This window comes from Rattus rattus, chromosome 2, assembly GCF_011064425.1.
Source record: "Rattus rattus isolate New Zealand chromosome 2, Rrattus_CSIRO_v1, whole genome shotgun sequence".
Classification (NCBI taxonomy): domain Eukaryota; kingdom Metazoa; phylum Chordata; class Mammalia; order Rodentia; family Muridae; genus Rattus; species Rattus rattus.
Window position 1 is genome coordinate 96,366,559 of NC_046155.1, and position 15,496 is coordinate 96,382,054.

A 15,496-nucleotide genomic window follows, 5' to 3' on the forward strand; every position below is an offset into this window, starting at 1 on the left:
AACTCAGGACTGCCACTTCCTCTTAGGCAATGTGCTGAAAGGACTCTACTCCGTGTATGGAAGGGCTAACAAATGCTGTCACTAATAGTAAAAAGGAGGGACCTTCTAGCAAAGGAGTCCAGAGGGACTTCCTGGAGGAGGCGGGCACTGAACTAAGGGGAGGAGAGCTTTCAAAGGAGGGGCCCTATCATGAGCACATTTGTATTTACTAAGCACATAACAGGCACTCTACAAACTTGGAGCATGGTCTCTGAGGAGAAGGTGGCTGTGAGTTTTCATTCTCAAGGAAACTGAGGCACAGGGCAGTGTCTGATTTATGTACAACCGCTCGGCTGGGAGATAGCAAAGCCAGGGTTAACATGACCGTGGAGCCCCTACGTTCCCAGCAACTTGACAAGACCCCTAGTCCCCAGAGAGAACAAGGCTCCCCATTGCCCACCGGCCCCATCCATCTTACCCCCTCCCTCTCCTCCCTCCACCCCTGCCCACCACACGCCCTCCAAGGCTCACCATGGGCTTCTTGAACTCATTGGGTTTGATGCATCGTACAAAGAAGGGCTGGCAGGCGCCCAGTGTGCGCATCAGCAGCTCCAGAGACCGCTTGAACTGGCTGCTGAGTGTAGGCGAGCGCTTCCTGGTCTCTGCGCCCTGTAGCAGGGGACAGACAGACAGTGATGGGAGGGGCCGTGCCTTTCCCCTCCCACCCTCCAGCAGCTGTCCTGGAGGGAGGGAAGCACCAGGGAGGGTCACCGAGGCCAGTATATGGGTAGTTGGGGATCTCCTGATCTGGGCTGGAACTTGGACCTCAGAGACCCACTATAGGGCGTTCCCTAGGACCCCAGTAGTGTCCCTCCAGAACCCCTACCATCAGCTGGGAGACTCTGGGCCAGCAGCAGTCTCTCTGAGTCCTATTCCCTCCCTGTGTAAGACTTGGCATCCTCAGGATACTGAGGTCATTTTAGTGACAGGAGTTAGACAAACCTAATTCAAACCCCATATATGGCCTAGGCTGACCACCAACAGTACTGAGTCTTCATTGTTTCCTAAGTGAAAACATTGCCATCTACCCTCCTGATGGGATGAGTGGAGAGTCCATGTGCAATAAGCAGCCACCTGGGGTGGTCACTGCACCCCCTGGGAGCCTTGGAGGTGACAGCACAGCTCATGACCTACCCTGCTCTGCTTGTAGACCAGGGCAGTGTGGGTAATCTGGATAATCCTCCCAGCTGCTGTGCTCCCAGCTGCTGTGCTCCCAGCTGTTGTGCTCCCAGCTTCTGTGCTCCCAGCTGCTGTGCCCCTAGCTTCTGTGCTCCCCAGCTGCTATGCTCCCAGCTGCTATGCTCCCAGCTGCTGTGCCCCTAAGCTGCTGTGCTCCCAGCTTCTGTGCTCCCAGCTGCTGTGCCCCTAGCTGCTATGCTCCCAGCTGCTGTGCTCCCAGCTGCTGTGCTCCCAGCTTCTGTGCTCCCAGCTGCTGTGCCCCTAGCTGCTATGCTCCCAGCTGCTGTGCTCCCAGCTGCTGTGCCCCTAAGCTGCTGTGCTCCCAGCTTCTGTGCTCCCAGCTGCTGTGCCCCTAAGCTGCTGTGCTCCCCAGCTGCTGTGCTCCCAGCTGCTATGCTCCCAGCTGCTGTGCCCCTAGCTGCTGTGCTCCCAGCTGTTGTGCCCCTTGCTGCTGCGCTCCCAGTTGCTGCTTGAGCCACCCAGGCCCTCTCCTCCCCACCCCCACCTATATGTTGTCTTCTCAGAACATTGGGAAATAACAGGGAGAAAGGGGACTCGGGAAGAGCTGAGGTCAAGCAAACAGGAAACAAGCCTTCTGGAATATTGCAGAACTCAGATTAGAAAGAACACAGTACCACCACATACTGTTTTCCTGGGCATTTTTGTGTGAGAACTCACTAGTAAATTTGATCTTGTTGTATGTTTTTAGAGCTATAATTCAATCATATCCTTTTGCATCGAAACTATGGAGTGCAGGGAGCTGGAGAGAGGAACACTTACTGCTCTGACCTCTCAGAGGACACAGGCAGCTTGCAACAACCTGTAACTCCAGATCCAGGGGGTCCGACAGCCTCTGCTGACCTCTGGGGAGTTCTGCACACCTGTGCTGCATTTACACACCTGCACGCGTGTGCACGCACACACACACACTACTGTAAATCTGGGATGCAGAGGCATGTGTATGGGGTATTGGGAGATAAAGGTACTTAACCTGCACTAAATCCAGTTGATATGTTATAGCTTCTAATAAACCCTGTAGGAAAGCAAATGTTTTGGTTCTGAAACAAGTATTTTTCACCTCAAGTTCCGTTGAAGAACATTAAAAATTGTGTTCAGGGGATCTAGGGCTAGGTTAATATTTGTTCTGCCTCATCAGGATTCTTGATTCAGCAACAGCACATACATACCGAGCATGTAATTCAGAGTAGAGCAGATACATAACTCACACCATATGCACGTAGCATACATGCACCCAGTGCACACATCTCACCGTGTACACACTCCCACACAGAACATACACACATAGCACATACACATGGGCATCATACAGAATTATACACACAGGTGGCACCTGAGCATGCAGACACTGCACATGCTGTACATGATGCAAACACTACATGCACATGTGTAACATGCATACTGCATGCACACCATAAAGCAGACATGACCTGTCCACACCAGGCATGTATATACCACACAAATCACTCACAAAATACATACCCCACATGACAAATGCATATAATTCACACACAGCATGCACACCGTCCAGAATAAATGCATACATATGACACAAACATGGTAAGAACACAACACCCAGCACACTTTCTGAATGTATACTATAAAGTACATGTGGCATGCATACCTGTGCATATATGTATCATGCTCACGCCCCATGGCATCGACACACAGCAAGCACACTATGTAGCGGCCATGCATGCACATGGCACACATACACTAAGAGCACACAACACACCTTCCTCACAGCACACACCCTGCATGTACATGCATAACATGCACATAACATGATCACTATGTGGCACAGGACATACATAATGAGAACACACGACATTGAACAGACCACACACCCTTCAAGATTCTGTCATCTTGAAGTTGTTCCCTCTGCCTGCCCTGCCTCACAAAGACAGGTCTGCCTCACTCACTGCTGTGTCACCAGGGCCTATGTGCACCAGGACACACATCAACACCTTGGTCACCTGGGGTATGGTTGTGCAGCTCCTTGGTGTCCTTCAAGGTGCACAGACTGCTGTGCAAGCCAAATCCTTAGGGACTCTCCTCATGACCCTTCTCTTATATGGGACAAGCCATTGGGTCCTTGCCAGAATCTGATGCCACCCACAGTTTCCATAGCTGAGTGGATCCTCAGCCTAGCTCTTTCCTTTCCCCACCTCGGCCTTCACACTGGGCTCCTGCCCTGCCACCCCATCAGGCATTCTACAACCCCATTCACAAAGCAGCTGGGGCCCAGGTAAGGAAATTAGCCACATCCCTCTGCACTCAAAACCCTCCAGTGACATCGGTTCCTCCAGGGAAAGCCAAGGTCCCTATGGGGATCCATGACACCCCAGAATCTACTCCAGGAGCCTCTGGTCCCCACTGTATGTTTGCACCCTTCCTGGAACTCCAGTCTCTTGGATCTGCCTGGAGCACACTTGGAACTTTTGCACACGCCCATCCCTCTCCTTGCAAAGCCCGCCTTGGGGAGGGGGGCTTTCACATTCCTACCAATTTTCCAGTAATGGCTGTCCTGTGCCTCATGCAAAATCACAGGGCCTAAAACCAACCCTCCTGCCTCATCCCTCTCCATGCCCCCTCACAAACACTTCATGCTTTATTAATTTACTGGATCTCTCACGGTTCCCCCTCTGCTGGAACACTAGACTAAGTACGGGGTTTGGTTTGGTTGGGTTTCTACCTGTTTACTGCGGTGTTCTGGGACTTGAGCAGCATGTGGCCTATGGAAGGCACTCAATAAGTATTTGTAGATAATGGGTGAATGGCTGAGTAGATGAAGGGCTGTGTGGGATTTGCTCTCCCAGCCTCAGCCATCCGGGCTCTCATCTGGCTCTGTTTTATTCAGGGAAAGCCTCCTTCTCAGGGATTACTGATTTCTGGGACATCGGCGGATGTTCAGGGATGAGGCAAAGACTGAAGCCAAAAAAGTTCAGAGGCCAATGTGAACGGGGCACAGAAAGGGTCTGAGGGAAGGCGGATGTCACCATGGTGTCTGTGTCTGCCAATGAGCAGGCATACTGCAGGCAGGAGTGAGCAGCTGCCCTGTGGACTTGGCTGGATGAGACATTCCTCCAGGTACAGCCCATGCCTGGAAGATGGCCTACCTCCGCTTCTCTGATCCCTGGATGAGTAGGTCATGATGCCCTGAACTGCCCTGGGGCAGCAGACACAAGAGTCAAAGGATGAGCACTCAGGAGTTAGGGATTTGCCCAAGCAGAGGGCTGAGGTTCCTGTAAGCATTGCTTGCGATAGGTCTCCACCCCGAGGGAAGAGCAGTCCCGTTCCCAGGAGTTGTAGATCTTTCGTGGACTGGAGTGTGGCTCAGTTAGTAGAGCTCTTGCCTTGAGAGCATGGAGACCTGACTCCAATTCCCCCAAACCCATATACGAAAAGGTAAGTTTGGTGGTACACACTCATAACCCCAGTGCTGGGGGAGAGAACAGGCACAACAGAACTGGAACATATGGGCCGGCCAGCCTAACCTACATGGCGAGCTCCAGGGCAGTGAGAAAGCTTGTCTCATAGAACTTGTCTCATAGAAGGGGCAGGAGGAGTATGGCTCCTGAGGAACAATATCTAAGGTGGCCCTCTGGCCTCCATACCCATATGTGTGCATGCGCGCGCGCACACACACACACACACACACACACACACACACACACACAGGCACATGAATATGCACATTCACAGACTACCCATTCTAGAGTCGCATCAGGATTGGAACCTGTCTCAGCACAGTGAAGGGACTTGTCCAAGGTCACAGTCAATCTCTGCTAAAGTGTCTTCTTTGTATATCACAGCCAGGAAAGAAAGTGTGTGTGTGTGTGTGTGTGTGTGTGTGTGTGTGTGTGTGTGTGTGTGTGTGTGTGTGTGTGTGTGGGTGTGTGTGTGGGGACCAGAGGAATTCCACAGGAAGGAAGATAGTCCCTATCTAGACAGGTTTGGTATCACTTCTCCCCTTGACACTCAGGGTGCTGGGTCTATGCTAGGGCTCTGGGAGGCCAAATATGTGCTGTTAGCATTGGACAGAGAGGAGACAACGAACTGGGGAGTGGGGGAGCAGAGAGGAGATGGAATGGTGGTGGTAGCCATGGCCTCTAGCCTTTGGAATGGGAAATGCCACGGCAGCCAAGACCTGAAGCAGTTGTTCTAGCTGATCTCCCCAAAGGATGTGTCGTTAGGGTAAATGAAGCCCTCCTTGACCTCAGTCCCGCTCCACGAAACAGAAGCCCACCTGTGCCTACACTTCAGCGTGTCCTCAGAGACCCACTGAGTCTTTAGGGCATGTGATCATGGAAGCAGTTACAATAACGGGTGGGGCAGAAAAGGCTTAGGGACCTTCTCCAACTTTCTTCTCATAGGACTCAGTTTCCCCTTTAAGAAACAGAGATTTCTGCAGCACACGCAACTTAAAAACCCAAAACCACTCCACAAAAAACCACTCCACAAAAATAAAAAACCAAAAAACCCAAAACAAACAAAACAGCCCCCACACTCCACAAAAGGCAGAAAAACCCAGCCCTCTCTCCCTTGGAGTCAGCCCCGTGAGGGTGAGCTCTCCCACCGCAGTCATCCTGGGCCCCAGGCTGGGGCTTTTACCTTCGAGGAAACCGCTGCCTGGCCGACAGTGCCGGATGAATAACCACAGAGAAACTACAAGGGGAACCACAGGCAGGTGAGGAGGAAGAGATGTGCGTGAGAGAGCCAAACAGCCACCGAGACAGGGTTGGGAGGGCCTGGGGTAGACGTGAAGGTTGGCCACCATCCCAAGCAGGTCAGACACCTGCATCGGCATGGGAGAATGGTGGCTCTACCCTCCCTGCTCCCCTCTCCTGTGCCCTGGGAAACAGGGACATAGAAAGGAATGGAATAAAAGCCGTACAGCCCAGCAAGAACTCCAACTGACACTGCCTACCCTTCAAAGGGGCAGAGTACGCAGTTCTTTGTATCCGCTCAGGGTCCAGGGCGGCCCACCTTCCACACAATCCTATGTCTCCCCTTGTGACTGTCTAGAGGTGGGCCTCTGTGGTAAGGACCCAAGTGACCTCCCTCATAGCCCTTCTCTGAGTCTCATACCGAGAGGCCTAGTTTCCAGGGCCCCTTCTGCTCAAAGGAACATCCAGCAATCTTACCATAGCAACGTCGGCCTGGAAAATCTGCTTTACAAACTTGTTCCTGGAAGAGTGGACCAGCTGGATGATGTCCCCATGCAGGGTGTCTCTGTTCTTCTCCAGGAAGCCTGGCAGCAGAGAACAGTCATATCTGCCCCCACAATCACTGGGCAAGGGCTCCCCAAACCCACAACATCTAAGCCAGAAGGACCCTTAGAATTCACCTCGCTTACCCACACCCATTCCCCAGTGTGGGCACTGGGCCCAGAGAGGACAGTAGCTCACCCAAGATCACAGAGAAAACGAGGAGCAAACCCCCAAATACTCATCCCCACTCGCAGTCTAGGTAGGAAGTACAGGAGGTCTCTGTCTCAAGGACAGAATGAGGCTCCCTTCCCAACCGGGTCATCCCTAAGCCACTGTGGGCCTTTTGAACTGAGATGCCAGAGTCCAGCGAAGGAATCACCTGAGGGAGACTACATGTGGATGCTGTAAGCCATCAATGGGGCAGCTAATACCACCACCCCATGACTAGGCAGGACAGTGTGTTTTACTGTGTTCTGGAACTGGCACCAACATGCCATTCTCAGGGACAGAGGAACTAGGAAGGTGCGTGAGATGAGGTATCCACAGGCTAAAGATGCCTGAGGGGTGGCAACACAGCCAAACACAGGACTCGGGCCACCCCCGAGAGCAGATCCTGAATCTGGTATGATGTTGGAAGGGTGAACTACAACAGCAGGGTCTCCTATTAGAGCTATGTCAGCCTCACATGTGACATGAAGAAAGTCCCTTTCAAGGCTTTGGTGTCCCTGTCTGAAAGGAGAAAGGTAGTGCTTACCACTGTATCAGGCCCTGCATACACACACTGATTTCTGGACCAGTTCATGTGGGAGCATGGCCCACCACCCCTAGGTTGCTCTGAATGCAATGGGCCTCATGGGTGGGAGCATTCGGGACAATGGGCGGGATCTCAGTGTATTGCACCCACAGTGAATGCCAACATGAGGTTGGCCTTTCACACCTGGCTGGCTGGGAGGCTCATCAGGGCTCTCTGCAGGAAGGCTGCAAAGCTACAGGGATTGCAGAACTGCGGGTGAGGTGAGCTGGGCTTCCACCCCCCTGCCTAATTTCCAGATTTTCTTCTTAAGATTTATTTTTAAAAACAGACTGTGAATCTGGCTGATCCAGAACTCACAGAGATTTCCCTGTCTCTATTTTCTCAGTGCACCACCATACCCAGCAAGATTTGTCCTTCTGGATGTATATGACACCTATAGGTGGGTGCCCGCAGAGGGCATTGGATGCCTTAGAGCTGAGTTACAGGCAATTGTGAGCCAGCTAACATGTGCTGGGAACTGAGCTCAGGCCCTTTGAGAGAGTGCTTAACTGCTGAGCTCTCTCTCTAGCTCCCTTAATTTTCAGCTTTAAATGAACCCGTTGCATGCTCTTGGGAGAAGGAAGATGCCTGGGCATCCACTTCAATGCACTGGTCATGCTGCTGCAAGTTTCTAGGCCTCACTTTGTGTCTACTGGGCTGTACCAGGTCATGGAAGAACGGTTCATGCACCCACACGAACCGGTTCCTTCTGAGCTTCAGTTTCCCATAAGAACCCAAAGCAGGAGCTCGCACAGAGCCAATGCCCACAGCAGCACCGTTTGCATTAGCTGAAGGGCAAACAGTCATGTTCCCGTTAGCACATGAACAAGTAAACTGTGGTATAGCCACGTGCCAGAGTATAAGTCAGCCATGAAAATGCCCTCGGCCACAACATGGATGAACCCAGGCCAGACTGACCAGAGATGTAAGCCAGACTCTAAGAGATGAATCCCATGGCTCTAATGACAGGAGGCACCTAGGTGGTGAGATCGTAGCCACAGAAGGTAGAATGGAGGTGCAGGACTAGGTAAAGGGTGGGAGGTACTAATGATGAGTGGGTTGTGATGGTACTGATGACAATGGAGTTGTGGAAAGCCCTGGAAGGGGCGGTGGTAAATGCGAGTCATGCTCCTGAATTGTAAAGCACTTACAATGGTAAACTTTGTATCCTGTGTGCTTTGTCACAATTAAATGTGTTTTTTAAAAACCACCTGGGGATGTAACTCAGGGGTGGGGCATTTATGGCACAGCTTTGATCCTCAGTATCATAAGAAAACAAAAGCAAGCCCAGATTCAGGAGGCAGGGGCAGGGGATCTCCATGAGTTCCGGGTCAGCCTGCTCTACATAGTGAGTTTACCGTCCAGCTAGGGCTACCTAGTGGGACCCTGTCTGGTTTTGTTTATTTTTAAGACAAAAATAAACTAAAAGCAAAGCACAGAATGGCATGCTTCCTGTGGTTTCTTCTGTCCCTTCTGAACTCTGCACCTTGTGGCCTCACTCTCGTAACCTAGAGACAGAGAAGGCTTGAGTACAAGTAGAGACAGACACCCACGGCCGCTTGTACCTTGACTCTCATAGTAGACAACGCCCGCAAAGTGGTTGATTCCAAACTGGGTCTCATGGCTGTTCTTGGGTGGCACGTAGTTGGCATTGAGCCTGTGCTGTGAGTTCAACTTATGCAGCATGGTGGCATCCGTGCCCTGGGGGAATAGAGTGTCTATTGCCAAGCCTGACTTCCAGGGCCTCCCTACCGGAGGTCTCCCATCCTCCCTTGACTTTCTCAGTAACTGCCCCCCCAACGCCCTGGCACAGACTGTAAGCCTCACTGCCAATCTGTGAGGTGGGTGAACCACATAACTTTAAATAAGCATTCCAGGCCAAGGCATCTTTTTCTTCATGACTAAATTAATCGGAAGGCTAAGGCTGGAGGATGTCTAGAGCCCATGAGTTCAAGGCTAGCCTGATCAATATAGCAAGACTCTAATCTCAATACCTACCCCCGACCCCAGGAGCAATACTGTGCTTCCTTCCCCAGATCAAGCCAAATTCTATCTTTAGCATCTATCCTGAAGCAGCTGGTGCTGCCTCTCCCAGGTTGCAGGTGGGGAAGCTGAGGCTCGCTGTGCCCACCTTGGGGAACTTGCTCTCTTCGTCGATGAGGGAGATGACGTTCATAGGCCGGTTGGCGATCATGTCCAGGGCCTCCTGGTTGTCAGTGAACTCGATGTGCAGCCAGTCAATGCTCTCCAAGTCATACTCCTCCTGCTCCAGCTTGAACACGTGTCGCACGAAAAACTGCTGCAGGTGCTCATTGGCAAAGTTAATGCAGAGCTGCTCAAAGCTGCAGAGGGCAGGGGACCGTGGACCTGTGTCACCCAACCTCTGCCCTGGCTCCAGCCCTGCTGTCTCAGCAGCTTGACACAAGGCTCCCATCGGGTGGGCTAGGGTGGAACTATCAAGTCCAACTCCTATGCCGAAGACGACACTGGGGACCGGCAAGGGCAAAGGACATGCCCAAGGTCACTGAGGGTTACAGAGATAGGCTAGAAGCCAGGCTCAAGGCTCTCCCCTTGAGGGACCAGGCCCTACATAGGGGACATGCCAGAATAGTGGGAAGGTGGGCCCTAGAGAGACACCAGATTGTCACTGAGAGGCCGAGACTGACAAACATCCAGCAATCAGAGAGAGCCCTGAAGCCAGCTCAGCTAAGCAGCAACCTTGACTCTCATATTCAGTGTGGTGGTCTCGGGGACTCTGTGACATTCTACATTACGAGAATTGAATTGCAACAATTCAGGTCATAAGTTCAGAGACCAGAGACCACCTCCCAAGTACCCAGGTAAACCGTCCCCAGTATCCAGTTGGGTTGGCCTCAGCTGACCTGAGGCTAGGCAGGACTGAAGTCAAGTTTCCCAAGCCTGAGGCTGTTCTTGGAGGCAGGCAGCTTACAGGAAGAGGCACAGCATTTCCCAGGCCTGGGGTCCCCCACGTTACCTGTTCACGGTGAAGTTCTCAAACCCAAAGATGTCCAGGAGACCAATGGACCGGCGAGCGTTCATCACTTCCTGAGAGGGTGGTTTGTAGATTGCTGCATTGATCTTCTCCACAATCCATACAAAGAGCCGCCCATAGATGCCCTGAAAGGTACCCATCAGCCACGGGGCAAGGCAGGCCCTCCCTGAGCAGCAGTCATTCCGAGTCTGGGCTCCAGCCTTAGATGGCATGGACACCCCAGGTCTTCACGGGGCAGTCCCTGCTACCGCACATGCACTCCTGCTTCAGCAACCACTCATTTGCTCCCTTAGAACTTCCCTTGACCCCAAGGCTGGGAAGGAGTTCCTTTGGGGTTCAGCATCTTCCCTCATTTGTCTCTCCGTCCTCTGCCGACCTTAAAGGTCCAGAATCCGGCACAGGGATGGTACGGATTAGGGACTCTTTGATTGGCAAGTATGTGGCTATAGCAACACAAGGACTGGGAGTCTTCTCTTCCACCAGCCAGACCCCGTGAGACCCTAGAGGGTGCTGAGAACAGCTGGTCAAAGCAAGCCTGAGGGGACAAAGCAGGGCCCCTGAGGAACGCAGAGCCAACTCCTTTGGGATGCCTGGCTTTGGGGCTTAGAAATTGGCAGAGGGAAATTGGGCACCAGAGAGCCAGAGACTTCAGTGAGCAGTCCAGCCCACAGGATGGACAAGCTTTGGAAACATCTTGCACCCGTCCATCCGCAACTCATGGCAAAGAGGACAGATGGCCACTGGGTTCTCACCTTGACAAAGGCATCTCGCACATCCAGCGCCTGCTCCCTGCTGAGAGGGGTGGAGACCGTTTCCCCACGGGTGATGAGGGTGCGGCTGGTGAGGCAGCTCATCAGGTCTGGGGGATTCACCTAGAGCACACGCCCAGGTTGGTCCAGCCCCACCCTGACTGTCCCCCTTCACCCTACTTGGCTTCCTAGACATCACAGAGCCCCAGCCCAGACCTCTCAGCACCATCCCTTGTAGGAACAGCGCCCCAGGCCCACACACTGTTCCTTGAACAGAACTCTCCAGTCCAAGGTCTCCATGGTACCCACCTCAGCCCAACTGAACCAGAGGCCCCTCCCTCAGAGGGACAGACGGATTAGGAGAGGACAGCACTGACCTCGAGATGAGAAGCTGCCGTGGCCAGCGATGGGGAGTAGAGGACTTCGCACGCATCCAAGTTCTCAAACGTACGGGCTGCCAGAAGCAAGGGACATGGTGTCACAAAGGGAGGTAGAGGGGCAGGGGGACCCTGAGGAGAGCAGGATGGCACGCCTATTCTCAGGAACCTGCCGTGTCCACAGAGGGTGGGATCAGCATGGTCAGTATACATCTGATTGATGTTCTCATAGCAGTCTGTGCTCACCATGAGACTATGGACCCTAAATGACAGCACCTAGCACTGAGGCTGGCACCCAAGCTGGAGCCTCTAGTGGCTCCCTCTCAGCCTCTACCCAGTGGCAACCACGGTATTTTGGGACCAGCGTTGGGAACTCATCCTTTCACCAAACCTCCTACTCTTGGTCCTCAGAGTCTCTACCCAAAGCACCTGTTTCCCCTTACCTCTCCAGACTCACTAGCCCAGGGTTGCCTTTGTCCTGGGGACACTCACTCACTGCATGAATTTCCAAGAGCTTCTATTCTGCCAGGGACCCATGCTGGACACCCGTGAAAAGGCATAGTGTAATCCAATGCCTTCTTCCACGGGACCACTTCACTCTAGTATGCAGTAGTGTCAAATAAGTGTACATGCCCTGCTTTGTCTAACAGACAGCTGTTTGACCATTCGCACCACAGTGTGAACTCCAAGCTTTAGCCTCTCTTGAAAACACTAAGTCTTAAAGAAAAAAAAATGTGGAAGAGGTCTTAAAGGGCTGCAGCCAGCTCTGAATGCCTCACCTGCCGACTCTGTGGGGGACCGCCACACAGCGTACCACCCTTGAGACCGAAATCAGCCTGACTTGCATCCCCTGTAATGCCCACTGCAGCAGACAGCACTGCCAACCCCTGGAAGTTAGGTGCCATGCTGCCCTGAGCAGAGTATGGCACTGTGGACCACGGCACCATGGGGCCTCACCCTCGTACTGCAGATTGCCCATGTGTAGGATGGCGGCCAGAAGCTTCAAGATCTCCCAGTTCTCCGTGTCCGTGAACATGAGCACCTTCATGGCTGAGCGGATGTTGGCATACTCCTGACTGTCCACACGGCCCTCGCAGGTGATGCAGTTACCCTGGGGACGGAGGGGGGAGGCATAAAAGAGGGAGGTAGGGAAGTGTCAAGGAGATGTCAGGAGGGCAACACCCCAGAATATTTAGAATGGTCTTGTGGTCTTCTCTGGGGCACTCTGACATGAGTAAGAACTGGGCACTATACAGGCCCACCCAACCACTCCTTTCCATCACAGCTCACAGCACCAACACCTCACCCAGTTCCACACAGCTCCAGGGTGCCTGCCCACTCGTGGGGGACTTCCCTCCAACTGTAACCATGTGTGAACCACAGAGGGGAAGTGTAGACACAGCCTGCTCAGTAGCGTGTGTGTGTGTGTGTGTGTGTGTGTGTGTGTGGTGTACACATGTGGTGCATGTATGTGTGTGTGCATGTATGTGGTATATCTTTGTATGTAGCGGTGTGTGCTGTATGTGGTGCATGTGTGTGTATGTATGTTGTATGTGGTGTGTGGTATGTATGTGGTTGTGTGTGTGGTGTGCAATATGTGTGTGGTGTGGTATATGCTGTATGTGGTGTGCATGTGTGTATGTATGGTTTTATGATGTGTTTGTGTGTTTTCTGAGTGTGTGTATGGTGTGTATGTAGTATGTGGTGTGTGGTATTTGTGTGTGTGTGTGTGTGTGTGTGTGTGTGTGTGAGAGAGAGAGAGAGAGAGAGAGAGAGAGAGAGAGAGAGAGAGAGAGAGAGAAAGCCAGCCAGCTAGTTACAGAAGAGAAGGTCCTGTCCCACCCACAACACCTTAAATCCTGAAAAGGTTCTCTCTGGAGAATAGAGTTGGAATTCTCAACCTAACAGTCTGTGTGCACAGCCCCTAGAGCAGTGGGTCTCAACCTTCCTAGTGCTACGACCCTTTAGTAAAGTTCCTTGTGTTGTGGTGACATCCAATCATAAAATTATTTTGTTGCTACTTCATAGTTGTAATTTTGCTAGTTATAAATTGTAATGCAAATATCTGTGTTTTCCGATGGTCTTAGGTGACCCCCGTGAAAGGGTCATTCAATCCTCAAAGGGGTAGAGGGAGACCCACTGCCTTAGAGCCACAGAGCACCAGAAACCAGCACCAGAGCCTGCCATCAACAAATCCTGGAGGTCCAGGCCTCAGCAACCAGCTCCTTCAATCTTAGGAGGCCCAGCAGAGACCTTTAAAGTCTAGCTTAGCGTATGAGCAGGTCCATGTGCTTGGTTCTGTTGCTCCTATATGCTATGGCCCCATGCTCTGTGTTGACCTTGAGAAATGGATCTGTGGTAAGAATGCATTAGGGACATATGCCCAAGTGAGGGCACATTGTTTAAGGCACAGGCAAGCCTGGATGGGCTGGTACAGTGCCACACTGCCAAGTTTGGTCTTGCCCTACATCATTGAGACAGGTGTTACCCCCAATATGTCACCTGGGCCTCACCATGGCCAAGTAGTTGTAGTCAGCGGCCTGGCCTAGGCCTAGCTTCTTCTTCTCCTCCTCATTCATGCCCTCCAGCATACAGTAGAACACGTGATAGTTCCTCTCATCAGGGGCCTGGAAGTAGACATCAGGATTGGGAGCACACATGAGCAGGAGTCTCCTGGGGGACCTTGAACACTTCGAGGACCAGAAGGAAGTACAGTGTGGTAACAGGTGGCCCAGACTATGTGGACGGTGGTGCCCACCCAGCCTATCTAGGCACCGACTCACACTGGGAGCCAGGGCTCACCTGGCGGCAGACTCGTGACTTCTCCAGCAGGTACTGCTCTATTTTTGCGCCCTCAATGGCACCACGCTTGTTAAAGTGGATGTCAATGTACTTGCCAAAGCGGCTGGAGTTGTCATTGCGGATGGTCTTGGCGTTCCCAAATGCTGCAGGGTGGTAGGGAACACAGGTGAGACTGGATAGACCCAGTGCCAGCACCCAGCTCACCCTCAGAACCTGGCCTTACCTTCCAGGATCGGGGTGGCCTCCAGCACCTGCTGCTCGATCCATGAGTGCTGTCCACTGATAGCCGCCAGGAACTGCAGGATCAGCTTTGTGCTCTCCGTCTTGCCAGCTCCTGACTCCCCGCTGCAGAGGGTGGGAGAGACAGGAAAGTCCTCAGCCTTGGCTGTCACACCAGCCCTCAGGGACATAGGGCTCTGCCACACCCGCATCCCTACTGGTCAAGAATATGAAGCATGCAAACCGCTCAACTGGTATTTTGGCCTCTTCCCTTGCCCAAGAGAAAAGAAGACAGATTTCAGCTGACCATCACTTAATAGGAACCCCCAGGAAACAATGTGAACCTCAAAAGCTAGCCTGAGCCTTTGTAGTGTTAAGAGAAAAGAAATGTAAAATCTGGACTGTGGGGGTGACTCCATACACTAAGACATAGCACAGAGAGCACAGCCAGCCCCTGGGGAGCCCCATGGCAGTGTCACCGTGGAACAATTCCTAGTGCGTTAGCAGGACAGCAGAAGCGGGGCTCTCACTGGGGGTGAGGCTGGACCACCTACCTGATGATACAGCACTGGTCCCGGTTGTTGCGTTTCATGTTGAAGTAGCAATTGTCGGCAATGGCAAAGATGTGGGGGGGCATCTCCCCTATCTTCTTGTTGGTGTACTGGCGGATGTGCTCTGACGAGTAGATAGACAGCAGCTGGTAGGGGTTCACGGCCACCAGGATGGAACCCGTGTATGTCTGCAAGCAGCAAGGGAGAGCAGCTCGCACTGTCTGGTGACTGTGGAAGGTCTCTGCCCTGTGCAGCTCTGGAGTCCACAGACACGGTAGGAGTCAATGGGGGGTCTCAGACTGGCTTTTGGTCTGGCTCAGAGACCAGACGAGGGGACAGCAAGAGGTCCCTAAGCCTGGATGGCATTGTCTTATCTGTACTATGGGTGAAACGGAACTGTTCTTGTGAAAATGGAAGGTGGTGTGTTTTCAGATTCAAAGTACAAAGCAGAGACAATTCAAAGGTTGGCTCTTTCCTTTGGCCCCAATCTCTGTACCTAAGACTTTTAGAGCAAAATTTAAAAACTGGACCATGTTCTGAGGG

At 52.5% G+C, this 15,496-nt stretch overlaps 1 protein-coding gene across 4 annotated transcripts in view; it reads right to left on the reverse strand.

The window, feature by feature from the left end:
• Positions 1-15,496, reverse strand: part of Myo7a (myosin VIIA) — a 69,130-nt gene that overhangs the window by 33,007 nt on the left and 20,627 nt on the right. For all 4 annotated transcript variants that reach the window (XM_032895664.1, XM_032895667.1, XM_032895666.1 and 1 more), the window contains 12 exons: positions 14,957-15,141; positions 14,407-14,528; positions 14,184-14,326; positions 13,895-14,008; positions 12,339-12,492; positions 11,382-11,458; positions 11,008-11,127; positions 10,238-10,380; positions 9,374-9,584; positions 8,808-8,943; positions 6,384-6,490; positions 511-648 (listed from right to left, as the gene is read on the reverse strand). In XM_032895664.1, coding sequence (XP_032751555.1) covers positions 511-648; positions 6,384-6,490; positions 8,808-8,943; positions 9,374-9,584; positions 10,238-10,380; positions 11,008-11,127; positions 11,382-11,458; positions 12,339-12,492; positions 13,895-14,008; positions 14,184-14,326; positions 14,407-14,528; positions 14,957-15,141 — 1,650 coding nt within the window. The remainder of the gene's footprint in view (positions 1-510; positions 649-6,383; positions 6,491-8,807; positions 8,944-9,373; positions 9,585-10,237; positions 10,381-11,007; positions 11,128-11,381; positions 11,459-12,338; positions 12,493-13,894; positions 14,009-14,183; positions 14,327-14,406; positions 14,529-14,956; positions 15,142-15,496) is intronic.